At 34.5% G+C, this 16,543-nt stretch overlaps 2 protein-coding genes across 3 annotated transcripts in view; both read left to right on the forward strand.

The window, feature by feature from the left end:
• The first annotated feature begins 87 nt into the window (after nt 1–87).
• Nucleotides 88–5,157, forward strand: pgap2 (post-GPI attachment to proteins 2). The gene is made up of 6 exons (XM_028465165.1): nt 88–325; nt 2,196–2,368; nt 3,101–3,350; nt 4,324–4,430; nt 4,524–4,632; nt 4,710–5,157. The coding sequence occupies exons 1-6, from the start codon at nt 304–306 to the stop codon at nt 4,838–4,840; spliced, it is 792 nt and encodes a 263-aa protein (XP_028320966.1). The 5' UTR covers nt 88–303; the 3' UTR covers nt 4,841–5,157.
• Nucleotides 5,158–7,605: 2,448 nt separating this feature from the next.
• Nucleotides 7,606–16,543, forward strand: part of stim1a (stromal interaction molecule 1a) — a 42,919-nt gene continuing 33,981 nt past the window's right edge. The window contains exons 1-2 of one of the 2 annotated variants that reach the window (XM_028464096.1): nt 7,606–7,823; nt 11,117–11,249. In XM_028464096.1, the coding sequence (XP_028319897.1) occupies nt 11,129–11,249 (121 nt within the window). In that variant the 5' untranslated portion in view covers nt 7,606–7,823; nt 11,117–11,128. The remainder of the gene's footprint in view (nt 7,824–11,116; nt 11,250–16,543) is intronic. The other variant, XM_028464097.1, reaches the window with a different exon arrangement.

Here is a 16,543-nt window from a genome sequence, read left to right on the forward strand (position 1 = left end):
ATAATAATACATTTTAAAAATCCATAAAAATTGTCATTTCCGTTTGTGTGTGTGTGTGTATTTCAGCACCACGGAGAGTCTGATTTTATTCTGCGCGGGTTTTCTTTGTCTCCTATAAACGAGCATTTCTATCAATAAACACTTCCTATTATTAATGGGTGGGTTTGCACTGAGGTGACCCCAGCCCAGCGTCTCTCTGTGTTGCTCTTCCGGGTGATGATGCTGACTGCTGCACAGGGAGGAGGAAGAGGAGGAAGGTGATGATGCTACATCCACAGGCCTGCGATGATCCACCGGTAGCTGATGCCCATGCACGCTGCTGAAGGTCCGGATAACCGAACAAAGCATGCCCCCTTTGTCTTTGTCACATTCATTCCTTCTCTGTGAAATTTCCACGTCTCTTGCACAGCTGCATTATTACTGTTTGTTGTTGTTTATGTAGCGCGAGTATTGTGAAGCATGGGGACAGGGTGCATGGTTTTATACAATAAGATAGTGCATGTATGTAAACACTTAGAGTCATGTTGTGCATGCAGCTTTATGGCTGTATACCCAAGCATACTGCTGACCAAATCATTCAATTATCAATTTATTAATTTGGCCTTATTTCATCTGCAATAAAATGAATTCATAATGCTGAATAGCAATTCCAAATATTACCATCACCAAATACTTGCATGGATAGACATAATAACATTGCAGAAAATGACATTTGTACTGTAAAAAAGGGTTTATTTGTACATCACTGGGAGCATACAATATGTATTCCCCTTAAAATCAGATTTTGACAAAATAAATTACTAAAGCATTATTTGGAGCATCTTATACACTATATCGGTGGTTCCCAAACAGGGGTACAGGAGCACATTGCAGGGGGTACTTGGATTTAACAATTATTTAAAAATAATCAGGACATATTCCAAGTTTCTTTTCAGGATTTTTTTTTATTACAAATTCACCACAAACTAACAGTACTATTGCTCGATAAAATACTGTATGTTTTTGTAATTTATTGAAACAGGATTATTTGATGCTGTAGAGGCCATTTTATCAAACTTTTGACAATAAAAAAACAATAATTTGACGTGCTCCTCAAGCCGCGGCGCGAGCCCAGGCCTTAGAGCCAATCCTTATCCCAAAGTTAGGGATCTGATTTGCCGACTTCCCTTACGAAAGAATCCACGTTTAACTGAACTATGGTGGCGATTAGTGCATCATTAACCCAACACGAAACCACCATATTGTGCTCTTTTGGCTGTAAACAGAGGCTAAACTTGTTTCAGCTGCCCACAGCAATGGCGCGGGGTCGGGAAATGCCATATGTTTTGATGTCATGTGGGAACTGTGTATATCAGAGCCTGTGGTCACGTGACTGCCGTAAAGTGAAACCTTCTCCAGGTCACATGACCTGGTCAAAGACGGTCCGCCTCTCCTAACTTGCATAGTCGGTATTTCGAGAGGGAAGCCCCGCTCGGAGCATTGATACTGTCAAGCACTGTATGTTGGCCTGAGGAATCATTTAAAACAACTCATATGGGTCAACTCTTTAGGTCAAAAAGTCCGTGGTGTGCTTTTAAATCAATTACATTTGATGAACTTATATCATGAATTCGTTTTTTTTTTGTTTTTTTTGCCAAGTTTGCTCTATGTTATTTAAAGTAAAGTCAACTTCTTATTCTTTATAGTGTACTTAAAAAAGATATTTCTTAACCAACCCTATATCCCAATGCAAAGGAAATACAGTATATGGACATTCTGCTCATATGGAAACAACTCCCCTAAACATTAGCCAAACAAAAAAAAAATATGAGCATAAAGTACACAATTACATATTTAAAAAGAGACCTCCATTGGTCTGACTTGGTTTTTCAACACAAATTTGCATTGGAAAAACTAGTTCAGAAAAACGACTATTACATTACACACATATATATATAAACTAGAAAAACCTATGTCTGCCATTTTTTTTCCTTGCTAGTGTTAGAGAGAAAATGTTGTTTTTCTTTCTAATACATTTATACCCCATCCAATAACGTGAGCTGCTAATGGTTGTGATGTTACAGTAGATTACTGAGCATTTCCTATTCAAATGAATGGAATAGTTCACATTGTAATTGCATGCAACAATAAATGTTTCTAATCTTTACAGGCTTGCATTAGATATGTTTTTAACCCAAACTGATCTTCTGTTGCAGTGAGGATGATTCAAGGCTCAAACATCTTCGGGCATGAGCGCCCTCTGGTGGTCACAGTGTCTTTTTGCTCCTGTGTTTTGGCTACTGTGTGCCTGCCATTATTGGGACTTGTTACTTGTGTTTTCATATCCTCCACTTTTCATTTTGAAGATGCCACTGGTACACATTGCCAGGTAACATCATCCACTGCTTTGGTTGGTAATTGATGTTAAACAGGTGATACTCTCATTTTCATTTGCAATGCAATAAATGTATTAATATTTCATTATTATTGTTTTTGTATAATATAATAAAAATAATAGTATAAACATAGAAATGATATTGTTGTATTTATATAATAATAATAATAATCATTATTATCTATTTTGTTTGTTTTCATCACATTTCAGATCATAGTTAATCATTTAATTATTTCAATCTCCAATACTTGGAATTCCAATGTTAAATATATATGTAAATACTTTTAAAATTTTGCACACATCATTATTATTAATATTTTTGCCATTGTTGTTGTTATATACTTTCATAATATAATAAAAATAATAATAGTATAAAATAGAAATATTATTGTATTTGTTATATAAATAAAAAAAATAATATAATAATAATAAGTTTGATAATGATCTATTTTGTTTGTTTTCATCACATTTCTGATTATAGTTAGATTAGCATTTAATTTAACTGTATGAAAATATCTAATACTTGGAAATCCAATGTTAAAACTAATGTAAATACCTTCACAGGCTTGCACACAATACAGACTGCATTTAAACCACAATATGGTACTTTTTAACAATTTTGACATTTCATATTGTGCAAGTTTTATTTCACATGCTGAAACTGACACTCTGAGCACATTTTTTTTTTTTTTTTTAATAATTGATCTTTTTTCTCACTGTTTTCAGGTTCCCAATTACCTGCCATCCATTAGTGCCTCTATTAGCCTTAGCCCCGAGTGCTACATTTGGCGGTTCTGCATTGGCCTTCACTCGGCACCGAGGCTCCTCGTCTCCTACACCTACTTCAAATTTTACAAGACACGTTTTTCCTCGAGGTTCCCCGAAAGTTCCCTCAGCAGTCTGACTCTGGTTTTTTCTATTTTTGAAAACCTCGGCCTCTTGCTCCTCACCTATGTGTCCTCCAGTGAGACATACTGTGAGTAAACCCGTAGTAGGGTTTATATTTTAGGACATCCTCAGGCTGCAGAGTGAGGTATCAGGAAAACCTGTCATTTATCTAACCAAACGGACTCAAATGACACGTTGTTTTATTTTGAAGGAACCGGAAGTACACATGACGTAACTAAGTTGAAAAGCCGTTATTTCCATTTATTTTTAAAACGTATTGTTTAATTAATAAATACATTAGTTAAATTAAACGTTGCTGTATCTTAATCTTAAACACAAAATAACAGCTTTAAACTTACTCTTGTAACCAAAGCAGCACATATTGATGATCATGTGTATTTCCGGTTTCTTCAAAATACGGCGTCATGTTGTGTTTTACGTCCTGGGGCCGTTGAGTCTGATGACTTTTATTTTGAAGCCTGAGGCCGTCATTTGACAACGTTTGTTAAATATACTAATAGTTCACATGTAAATATGTGGCTGTTTTGTTGTCTTTTTAATTGTTCATTAAAAAATAAAAAAAAATATAAAAAATGAATAAAAACACAATGCACAACAATGACAATCAAAAACCAAACACAAAATTAAATTAAAATATATTTTTAAAAAATTAAAAAAAAATCGGAATTCACTAAAAAAAAAAAAAAAAGTTTTATTAATCATTTTTAAATAGCATGGTTTCAACCACGAACTGTCGTAAAATAGGCCGACCTGATGTTGTCGCGTTTTGCGTTGAAAGGATCCGAAACAATCAGGCCCGTGAAGAGGATTGGGCACTGACAAATTAGTCAGTTTGATCTGACAAATGACACAGGTTTTCCTGATACCTGATACCACACTCTGAACTGTAAGCATGTCCTAAAATGTACTAGTGTTCAGTTTGATACAATAATTTACCCCAAAAATGCAAGCTTCTTTTTAATCATTTATTGAATTTATGCTGTGTTTTTGTGTATATCGTCCTTCTTTTTACTCACATATTTTCATTTTTCTCTACTTAGTCGTGCACAAGGAGGGTTTTGTCCTTTTCATTGTCAGCTCTCTTATCAACATGCTGATAACATGTCGATTATGGAGGGCGATTAAAGATTCTTCTCTCAGTCCTGAAGTAAGAGAGCAAATCAAACCTTTATCACGAAAGAGCCTCAAAGTCTTTTCAACATTTGGAATTGTTTTCTTTTTTTTTTTCTACCTTTAAAAGGATGCCATGTCTCACCACTGGAAAGTGCGTTTCCTGCTTCTTAATGTGTGCTTCTGTGCTTTTGCCGGATTCTTCTACTGGAAACACAACATGTATTGTCAATCAGGAAGTAAGTATACGGTTACAAGTTATTGCTGTCACAGGAAATGCTGCATGTCCACTTCTTTTTTCTCTCTACTTTTCTAGGTTACACGTTGTTCGCTCTGTTTGAATACCTCATAGTATTCTCCAACATGGCCTTCCACCTCACTGCTGTGTGGGACTTTAAGAGCCAGGAGGTCATGGTTGTTTCATCCTCAGAAGATAAAGACTTCTGACTAGAAACCCAAGGGCTGGATCCTCAACTGCCTAATGTAAAAAGCCACGATACTACTCAAGAGGAGGAGTGTGATGAAGGCCTTTTCCATATATTTACTTGACGGTGACTCGTTATGGTAGATGTTAAAAAAGTACGACCAGATGATTTGCACATTTGTTACAATAAGATTGTTTGTGATGTTCTTTGTGCTGTCCTTTTGGCAAATGTGTAAAGAATATTGATATATCCTACTGAAGTAGAAGTACTGTTACCTGATTTAAATTGTACACAAGTAAAAGTACGTCACACATAAAATACTCAAGTACATTTAAAAAGTAGCTCAATTAAACAGTACTCCAAGTAAAAGTTACTAGTTACTTGCCACGGTTCCCTTGTATACAGTAAACATCTCATGTATAAACTTAAAAAGGAAGACACCAGATCTTTCACAATTGGAACTTCATTTATTTTTCACAAAGACATCTGTCCAAAATAAAAGGTTTATCAAAAATGTGCAATTCATTTTTTTATATTTTATTTTTATAAAATAATAATAAATTAATTCAATTAAAAAGGAAAACAATTCTCAGTCTCTAAGTATAGCTACATTTATGAACGCTAAAACTGAGAAAATAACCAGTGTTCAATGCTGTTTTGGCGCCGTGCATTACGTTTAATCTGGTTGGTTGGCTATCATGTGGTGCATTTGATTGTTGTCTGGTTATTTAATTTTCTTGTAGTTTCACAATGTCTGTTGATCATTTTAAAACAAAAAAAAATAATTTACTCAGTGGTTGGGTGTAGAAATGTAATGAATCACTTACTTCTTTTAAAACGTACTTAAGTACATGTAAAATTACTGATTTAGAAATATATTCAAAAAAAGTACAAGTACCCATAAAAACAACTCAATTACAGTGATGTGAGTACTTGTAATCCATTACTTTTACCTCTGGCTTTTGGTTTTAGGTAGTCACTGACTTGTTAAACATGGGACGTGATGTTAAACTGTCCTTTGTGTCAAAAGATGGTAGTAACATGAGATTTACTATTTGAGAGTGGTGTGGGAGCTGTCACTGTGTCTCAGATAAAGGATGTAAGTTTTGGGACACATCATCAGTAGTGTTTTTTTAAATCGGGGTGTTTTTTTTTTAACACTGGAAACCCTTATCAAAGGTGGCCAGCTACAGGGTGATCAAACCTGAGCTTGCGTCCCATAACTGTTTTCCACTCTCTCCTATCTGTAGCTTTAGGCCACATCACGCTCTGTGCCCTTTGATCTTTTTCTCCCTAGGAAGTGTCTGCTCTCTGATCTCTGCCTTTGATGTTCTCTGTGGCTGAGTGTTGTTTAATGAAAAACGCTTTGTTCATTTCTAACAAAATATCACATTTTTTACTATATGGGTTATTTAAAAACAAGTGAAGTAAACAGCTTGATTAAATTGTGCTTTATCTGAACCTGGGTCATGTTCGGGTACTGATTTCAAAGTATCAAACTGTATTAAATGTTTGTACATGTTTACATTTAACGCTACTGTACAGTGTTTTTTCTGACTGAAGTATTATTATTATTATTATTATTATTATTATTTTTTAACTAATTCTCATTCTTTTTTATTTTACACTTTAACTGTTAAAAGGTGCATACGATTGTCATAATACATATTTAATGTGTGCAAATAAATAAAAGGGCATCTAAAAGGGGATAGCAGATAGTAGATAGTAGATACTGTATATGGACATAGAATTTGTCGGAGTGTCCATCGACTGCACTTATTCACCGGACTAAACCTTAATCGGATTAGAGCAGTGGTTTCCAAACTTTTCACAGTCCCGTACCCCTTCAGACTTTTAACGTGAAGCCATATACCCTTTACTCCTGCACACTTAATTAAATAATACATAATAATGTAATGTGAAATTCTACCTAACCTGTTGAGGAATAATAATAATAATAATAATAATAATAATAATAATAATAATAATAATAATAATAATCTGTAAGCACACAAGAAAATATCTTATTTTGAATTATCACTTGTTTGCTTTATTTTACGGGATTAAACCAATCTTTTGGGGCAATGCATGGAAGCTCCTGATCCCCCAACCCCCCCCGCCCCAAAAAAATAAAAAATAAAAAATAGACAAATATGCTAAATATGATATATAAGACAATTAATCAGAACTAACTTCATCCAATAAGTAGCTAATTTATTTAGTTAAGTAAGAAGTAATAATATAAATATTTTTTTGAATGGACCTGAGTCTAAATAAAAAGATTGATTGATTGAATAATAATAATAATTATATATATATATGTGTGTGTGTGTGTGTGTGTGTGTATTGTATTGTATACAAGCATAGACAGACTAATTATATATCCATACATGTAGGGGTGAAATTAACGAATTACAATTACTCATGTTACTGTAATAATTGAGTTGCTTTTATGGGTACTTGTACTTTTTTGAGTATATTTCCATATCTATAATTTTACTTTTCACAAGTACGTTTTAAAAGAAGTAAAGTAATTAGTTACATTTCCACAACAAATTGTTACAGAGTGAATAATTATTTATTGTTTTAAAATGATTAACGGACATTGTGAATCATACAACATTCAAATGCAGCACATCATAGCCAATCAATCAGATTAAACATAATGCATAGCAATAGTAAAGTACTTATCAGTAAAGTTAAATGCACACACAGGAACAATCCACTGGGTGGCTCTCTTTAGCTGTCAGTACTAGCTTTGACCAATAGGAGTCGCTGCGCTCGGATGTCACTAAGCGGCTGTGGAGGAAGCAGCGCTCAATTCGTCCTCGCTCTGCGGCACCGTCACTTCTGGCTCCGTAGTCGCTCTCGGTCAGAGGGGAAGAGCCGACAGACAGTGAAGGTGGAGCCCGGCTGTACACACAGCAAGTCTGCGGCTCCTGGCGTCTGCTGCTATGTCGACACGGAGCTGAAACAACGCGCCTGCAGACTCTGATACATGACGGGTAACTTTCTCTATTGTATCTGCTGCTAGCTAAGCACGTTAGCCTAGCTTAAGTCTACACTTGCTACACATACCGTCATGTGGTTAGCCGAACGTCTTGATGGTAGCTTAAAATTCATCTGTGGGAAACATAATAAATTAGAAAAAAACATAATAATAGTATTTTAATTAATTCCACGTTTGACGTAATTTATCTTAGCAGAAATTATAAAATCTTGGTTGTTGCAAGCTTGACTGAAAGCTCTCAGCAGCAGCAGCAGCAGATTGCTTTATATGTCTTTTACAATCTAATCATTCTTCTCCTTCAGCTGACACGTGTTTGTAGATATTACCTTCAGATTCTTAAAGTAGTCTGGAAAGTGGAATGTTAAAGGCTTCTAATCATTAGGGTAAATTTTGTAATGCTGATTTCGTTCAGGAGACACCGAAGAGCTTCCTGTATGTAACTACTCCTAGCTTTTTTTTGGGACTGACATTCACAGCTGGCTTTCTCTAAAAATCAATGTACCACCCTTTTCTTCCAAAGACATTATTTATTTTTAATGATGAATCTGGACTTAAGTATTTCTAATGTCGCAAATTTAGTTATTTTAATGGTTAAATATTTTATTCATACTTGCAAATTGAAAGACTCTACTCCTTTGTGTAATGTGACTATTATCTGGTTCACTATATAACTACTACAAGTCTCTTAAATTGATCAAACAACATACCAAAAAAAAAAGCCACCAAAATGTATAAAGAAATACAACTGTCCTTTTTGTTAAAAAAAGTTGTCACTGCCTTGGTTGTGCCTTTTTCGTTTGTCTGTATTTAGCATATATATATAATTTTTTAATTGTTTATTCTTTCTGTTCACTTATCCAGCAACTGCCAGATTGTGTTTTTGTGCCTTTGTACCCTGATTTAAAATGTATATGTGTTGTGACTGCAAAATATAAAATAAAAACTTAAATGAAAAAATAAACAAATATTTAAAATACTAACTAGCTTTTAGCTTCTTACCATGGTCTATTCTGCTAGCATTTAGACATTTAAAGCCTTAAATTATTGCAATAATTATTTAAATTATTCCACTGGTATTTACATTGTTCTGTCCCATGGTATTTAATTACATTTTTAATATATTAATTTTACAAAGTGGGGGCAATTTAGGTGGGATTTGAAATCCTCTCTTTCCAGTTTTAAAAATTGTGGTAGTAATTTTAGTGCCTGGTGTTGGGATTATTCACATATCTGCTAAATATTTAAGTTGTTTTATCTTAAGAGTCATAAATAGGAATGAAGCGCACCAACATTGGTGATGTTACGGAAGTGGATTAGTGCCACATTTGATGGCGAAAATAATTTTGAGCAAATCAAGAATAAAGTCAAAATATTGAGATTAAAGATGAAATTTTTGAGAAAAAAAGTTAAAACATAATGTCAAGATTAAAGTTAAAATTTAAAAAAATGAACTCAAAATACATAATTGTAATAAAAGTCGAAGGTCTGAACAGCAGATAATTTCTACAAAATGCTGTATATTGATGGGTAAACTATACTTCAAGTTGGGTTTATTAACAAAGAGAATCTTTCTTTTTCAGCTCATAAACATGGGGTTGTAATCTCTTTAAGGACTTTGAATAGATATTGCCAAAAACTTAATCTGTTGTTAAAGAGTAAAAACCATTAGGGCCAGTTTTGAGGGAGGCTGTTGTTGTCTTATGGTGAATTGGCCCTAGTCCACTTGGGTAGATTAAAGTTTATTAGCAAACGTTTGACTTTTATCACAATATTGTATTTTGAGTTTATTTTTTGAAATTTCGACTTTATTTGTGGTTTGCCCAAAATTATTTTCTCCACCAAAATTGGCCCTAATCAGCTTCCGTATGATATAGTTGCTGCCATCTTGCTTTTCTGCCTTTCCAAAGATTTTCTACAGCCATTACATAGTAATACAAATGAGAGCTGGGCAATATATATAGAGATTCAAGATATATAAAGTTTTATTTTGGCGATATAGAAAATTACAATATCTCCTCTATCGATATACACATTTTTTTATAGCTTATTTTATATTAAAGATACTTTTTTTAGTGGATGGGGTAATGCAATTTAAAAAGTAGGAACAATTAGGTTAAACTGGAAAAAATAAGCAATAAATATGGTGAAAAGAGGTTAAAGGTGACAATAATGGGTCAATATATGCAACATTAGGTGGTAAAAGTGGTGCAAAGGGTTCATAAGTGCTGAAAATGTCTTGAAAGTGGAGAAAATGTCCAGAAAAGATATTGAAATTTGATGGAGATATGGCAGTAATGAGAATAATGTAGCTAAAATGCATTAAAAGGAGCAATTTGACAGCTTTTTGTTAATGAATGAGCCTGTGTGGCATTTTGCATCATCGGATTTAACCCAGAATTCTTTCTCGTAAGACTTTTTTTTAATTAAAAAATTTGAGATTTATATCGTATATTGCCATTTTGAGAAAAAAAATTTGAAACAAGTTTTTGTCCATATCTTCCATGCCTAATACAAACCCCTTTATAGTCAAAGTAGCAGAAGAAATTAACAGGTCAGACTCCCAAGCCCTTTATAGCAACATAGTAACGATAACATGCACTTTCTTAGAAAGTGTTTTCTCAAGAATGTTTTTGTCACTTAAAACATCCATTAAAAATGAATATTTTTGTAACCGGATGTTTGAACTGTAGATCCACACTGTTATTTTACCTTCAGCGTCACATATAAGCAAGTTTTTCATTTATTCATATCCTGAGAGCAAGATTTTCAGCTGTTATGAATGTCTCAACCTGTGGCTAAATATACCGTTGTAGTCTATACTCGCCTGTCTGTATCAAGGTCACAGGCTGCTGAATCTCAGTCAACTCCAGGCACGAGCCGGTGTCCATCCTGGAAAGGTTTATAGTCCATCTTAGTGCTGACACACAGACAGCACATGACACACACACACACCCCTGCAGTATGTTTCCATCATAGAAGGTGTCATTCTAAGTTTTACTCGCTACCCACATTGCAGTCGGAGACTACCAGTAGTGAGCTCTGTTTACATGTATTTTTTAATAAGTTAGTCATTGTCTGGTCATTATCATTGAAAAAAAGTTTGAGTATTTTTTCGGTCGACAAAATTACCACTGCCCCATATATGTTCCCCCCCCAAAAAAATAAAGCCTGTTTAATTATCAAATTATATATTTTATTGTGAAATGTAAATGGTGAATGGTGGAATAAATTGTGTCTTTGGTATTAGTCACATGTTTTAACTTCTTTTTTCTGTTTTCCTTTTTCCAGGATTCATCAGTCATGGAGCTCCACAAATTATTGACCTTGTGGATAATTTTTTCGTGCCTCGTTTGTCAAAGCTGGACTGAAAAGCCCAGTTCACCCACAACGGACGGTCAGATTGTTGGAAATGGGGTTTCAGGTGAGCCAAGCAACAATGTCATTGGTTTGTAGCAGTGCTCTTTGAGTCTAATTTTGTTACGCCGCTAAGCTTAGCCAACACACACACAGTAGGTCACTCTGCAGTCATAGTAATAGTGTCCATGCCTCATCTTTGTGACTGAGCAGCTACTAAATGTAGCTATGCTGAGAATAGTCAGGCTGGCATTCACTGCCAATCCCAGTCCGACAGCTAAAATTGGATTGATTCGAAGGTTAGCATACATTATGACCAAGATGTATATGTAGAAGTTGCGGAAAATATTTGTGTCTTTGAGGCATTACATTAAAATGGTAGGGTGCTTTCAAAGACCAGACAGGAGTTTGAAGGAGTTTTGGAGTTGACTTTTGCTCCACTGATTATTCCCACCGCAAAGTGTGGAAGGGGGATGTAGGTTTGAGCTCCGTCCGTCCGAGTTAAAGGGGACGGCTTTTCTTAGAAATTGTTTAAGATAGGATAACCAAATTCAGTGTGTGGCTTCAGGGTATCAATACCTTGATGGAGTTTAAAAATGAGAAGCGCAAAATTATTTTTCTGGAGTTATTGCCCTTGTTCTGTTTTTGAACTCTGTTTGAGGTAGCTTCAACTTTTCTCAGAAACCATTTAAGATAGAATCACCAAATTTGGTGTGTGGCTTCAGGGCATCAATACCTTGATGGAGTTCAAAAATGAGAAGTGCGCAAATATTTTTTCCTCAGGTATTGCCCTTGTGCTAGGGATGTAACGATTCACTCATCTCCCGATACGATTCGATTCACGATACTGGGTTCACGATACGATTCTCTCACGATTTATTTTACAAAATGGGACTGTAGACAAATTTTTTTTTGGGAAAAAAACTAGAAAATACGGTACTATTTTCCTTTTATTTTTCATTGTCAAAAGAATTCCTTGATAAACTATTCAAAACAATGCAATTTAACTAAAAATAAATCTTGAATGAAATAAAAAAAGGAATAATACAAATGAAAATGAAGCCTATTAATTTAAATTCTGGTTCGATAATAAACAATGCAAAACTGCATAATAGTTATTTTTCTTTTTAAAAGTGCAACTGAAAATGTATTTTGTGCCTTAACAATTGGACTTTAAAAAAAAAAAAAACCGTGATTGCAATGATTTACGTCATATTTGTTTGGACCAGCAGAGGGCGCTGGTAATACAGTGGTCGGTTGGCATGCAGATATCTTTCAGTGAAGAAGAGAAGCTATGCTAGCAGACAGAGCTAATAGAAAAACGTGACTTTTACAGATATTCAAGTAATATTACAGATATTCTTTCAGTGCTAAATGGGTAATGAATCATTTATTAACATATTTAAGAGTAGAAGGCGGCCAGAAAGAAAGTATTAGCAGACTCCGCCTGCCGCCTACACTTGTAGATAGCGCCCTCTGCTGGTTAAAAAAAGTAATGCGATTCAATTTTCAGAAAATCGATATCAACCGTTATACCTATGAATCGATTTTTAACTGCCTTACGATTAATCGTTACATCCCTACCTTGTGCTGTTTTTTTTTCACTTTGTTCAAGGTATCTTCAAAGGGGACACCATTTTTTAGAAACCATTTAAGATAATTAGTAATTTTATATTCTGATGTGATATTATTTTCCTATGTATACATCTAAGTTCTTGGATTTGGTTCTGTATGTTGATGACTATGTCTTGGTATTATTATTATTCCCTGCATTCAAACCCACCTGTCTGTTCCTCTCAGCCACCTGCAGAAACATGCTGTAAGTTTGAGGCAAATAAATGTCCTTTTAATTTTGGTTTAACTTGGTGTTTTGACAAGTTGAGTCCTTCTGGACAGCCACATTCTTATGAGGCCCTCTGTCAGAGTAATCCTCACATGGCTCATTCCTGCACTGTTATGATATAAATGACGGCAGTGGTGGTTGCGTGTTTCAAGAACATGAGCCGTGAATTACGAAAAAAGAATGTGGTGGCAGTATCTTTTTACAGTTTGCACAAGTGTTTTTTCACAGTTCTGAATATTTGTTTATGTTCTACAGGTTAGAGACAGGGTTGGGGTCAATTATAATTGTAATTATGGCATAGTTATAATTGTAACTGTAATTTTAAAAATCTATTGCTGGCGTTATCGTAATTAAATTGAAATTGATTTCAGATAATTGACTTTGTAAATGTAATTGCCATGAAAAATCTATAAAACATGTCAATTATAATTGAATGCAAAACCAGGGAACCATGTTGCAGTTCTATGTACAGTTCTACACATATGTAGAGTAGTTAACAATTATTAAAATGTTTCTTATCACACTTTCCCACATTTTATCATTTTGGGAAAAAAAAAAAAATCCAGTGGTATACTGACACAAAAAAAGCTCAAATGCCCACACCAAATTTATTAAAACCTATATTTTAATTGATTAGGAAGCCTAAAAAAGTAACCAATAGATAGGAAATAATAGATTTGTTTTAGTGTATTTTACAGCTGATTTAAGACCCATTACCATTAGAAATGCTAACAGAAAGCTAACACAAGAGGAAGGTTCACTTTTATTAGGTTCTTTATTTCAGGTAGTAATTATGATTAATTGTAATTTAACTTTAGTAATTGAGTAAGTAATTATATTTGACTTTCAGAGGATAAAATATAATTGTAATTTAATTGTAATTGGAGAGAAATCTTCCTCACTGTAATTGAATTGTAATTGAACATTGGCAAAAAGAAAACGTAATTGTTACTGAAAATTGTAATTGACCCCAACCTTGTTTAGAGGTATTAAAAAAAACTGCTGAATCATTGCTGTTATTATCCCAAAGGCACAAAAATCAAAACATGTAATCTGAGAAGGCTTTTGTTTGGAAAATATTTTTTTTCCTTAATTGAACATTGAGTCATTTATTTAATTATGGCTGATGGATGATTGTGAGGTTGTAAAGGTTCTTGGGTGTATTCTTCAGCTGCATGACGGGGCATCGAACATATTGCGTAACTCTCGCTCTTAAAGACAAGGCTGACTGGTGTGTAAATATAAAGTGTGTGTGTGTGTGTGTGTGGAGGTTTGCAAGCTGAATGTGTGTTGGGTGCTGCTGTGAGAGAGTCACAGGTGGCCCACTTTTCCTTGGGATCCTGTCACTGTTGGTTTCAAATGCAAACAGTTAATGTGGGAGGGTAAAAGTGCGTTTGCGGTATGTGATTTTGCAGGTTTTGCTAAAGCCGGAAAGATTGCATACCATGGCTCAACTATTAACTTTTTCACTGCACAGTGCACACTACATACTGTATTGAATTTGTTCAGGTCCAGTGGTTTCTTAGGGGATGACAGAGATGGGAAACTTTTATCTGAGCGAGGAGCCACACAAATGTGATTATCTGATCCAAGTGTCATGTTATCAACATTTATTTTAATTTTATTTTTTATGCTTTATTTCAGACTCTTAGTCCATATTATAAACAAGACAATATATACAAACCACAGAAAAAAGAATACATCTTTTTATGGATTTATTTATGTCAGCATTTAGAGTAATAACCAATCTAAGCATTAATACAGGAAAGAAAAAAATGTTTTAGTTTGTTGTTGTCATTTTGTGTATTTTTGTCATTTTGAAGATTTTCCTCCCATTTTATGCCTTTTTTTTGTGGTCGTGTTTTGAGTCATTTTGTGTTTTTATGCTTTTATGTGTGCTTTTGGAGACATTTTTGTTGTGGTCTTTTATTCAGTTTTGTGCACATTTTATGACATTTTGTGTATTTTTATTGTGTTTTGGTAGTAATTTGTGTATTTTTGTTAGTGCTCGGCAAAAAAAAAAAATAGATTTAATCGATTTATCGAATTTGTAGATGAAAACAAGTTTGAGTTTTAAAATGTTTTAAGAGTTGATTATTTTGTAATTGTTATGTTATAAAATATGTAGTTATCTGATTTCTTAATCTGAAATTTTAAGGTACTTTGAAGTTGCTGTTGCACTTTTGCTTAAACCTGGGTTAAAGCTTGAAATTGTTGAATGACAGAGCCTCATTTACTTTGGGATTGTTGTATGCATTTTAACTCTTGAGGACAATGAAAGCAATAACGCACTTTTAACAATATACCTGATGTCTGCAATCATTTTAGGTGCATTAAAAAAAATCTAATCTAATTTTTCGCGTTTATATTTTATTCGGCTTCGGCCTCAAATTTTCATTTCGGTGCATCCCCACAAGAGTTTGTTTTGAAATAGGCAGGCATTTTGTACAAACAGGTATGTGCGTGAGTGACTGTGACTAATGTTCAGAGCGAATCAGTTGAGATATGAAAACCTCTGGCCAACTGTTCATGAGGAGGAAGCGAGGTGAATTTACACACTGCCACATTGTGCTGTTTGGGGAATTATGCAAGCAGCATGCAAAGCAAAGACTGACAGGAAAACTAAATTCTGCACAATTTTAAACCACTATCAACCATATTAATTGTTCAAAAAGCATTCTTAATCCATTTCTAATACACTGGTGACAACTAAGCCTTATTTTGAAGGGATGGACATTTATTTTATATAAGCATGGCTTGGCGGGCTTCGTTCTTTGAAACTTTCACCTGAAACGCAGTCAATCGAGCAGTGTTTGACATGCCTCTAACAACCGGCAAACTGCCAATATTACAATTGTTTCCGGACCAATAGAAATTCTGTGCATCAACCATAAATCCTTAATTAAAAAAAAAAAAAAAAAAAAAATAGCTTGAATAAACTAGGTTACACACATGCAACAGCTTTCAGGAGGTTTGTGTTAAAGCAAATCAGCCGTGCCATACTTTAAAAAATGGACTTCCTTATCTTGCTGCTGTTACAGGTAGCTAGTCGTCGCACCATTTGACATAATTCACAAGGGCTGCACTAGTACATACCAAAGACGGCCTCTTTTCGTTGGGAGTGGTGGCGTTATCTCCAGTCCTTGACAGAATGTTTGTAATCCCTGGGGAAGCAGAGGGAACACAAAGGCTAAACAGCAACTTTGATAAGAGAACATGCATTTCTCATTTATGTGAAGCTTAATCCAATGTTGTAGACATTTAAACTCTGAACCCATTCCTTTGAAAAAAAAACAGTTTCACCTGACATTGTCCCTTTGGTGTTTACACAGTAGGTCTGTTGGTATCTGTCTGACCTCCTGGAAACACTCTTGATATGGAATGAAAAGGCCTCACAACATAAACAAGTTTATCTTTCTTTCTTTCTTTCTTGAGCATGGGGTGTTAGTGCAGAGATGTCAGACTCATTTTGGTCCAAAGGCCACATTTGGACCAATTTGATCTCAAGTGGGCAGAAC

This window comes from Gouania willdenowi, chromosome 13 (assembly GCF_900634775.1).
Source record: "Gouania willdenowi chromosome 13, fGouWil2.1, whole genome shotgun sequence".
Classification (NCBI taxonomy): Eukaryota; Metazoa; Chordata; class Actinopteri; order Blenniiformes; family Gobiesocidae; genus Gouania; species Gouania willdenowi.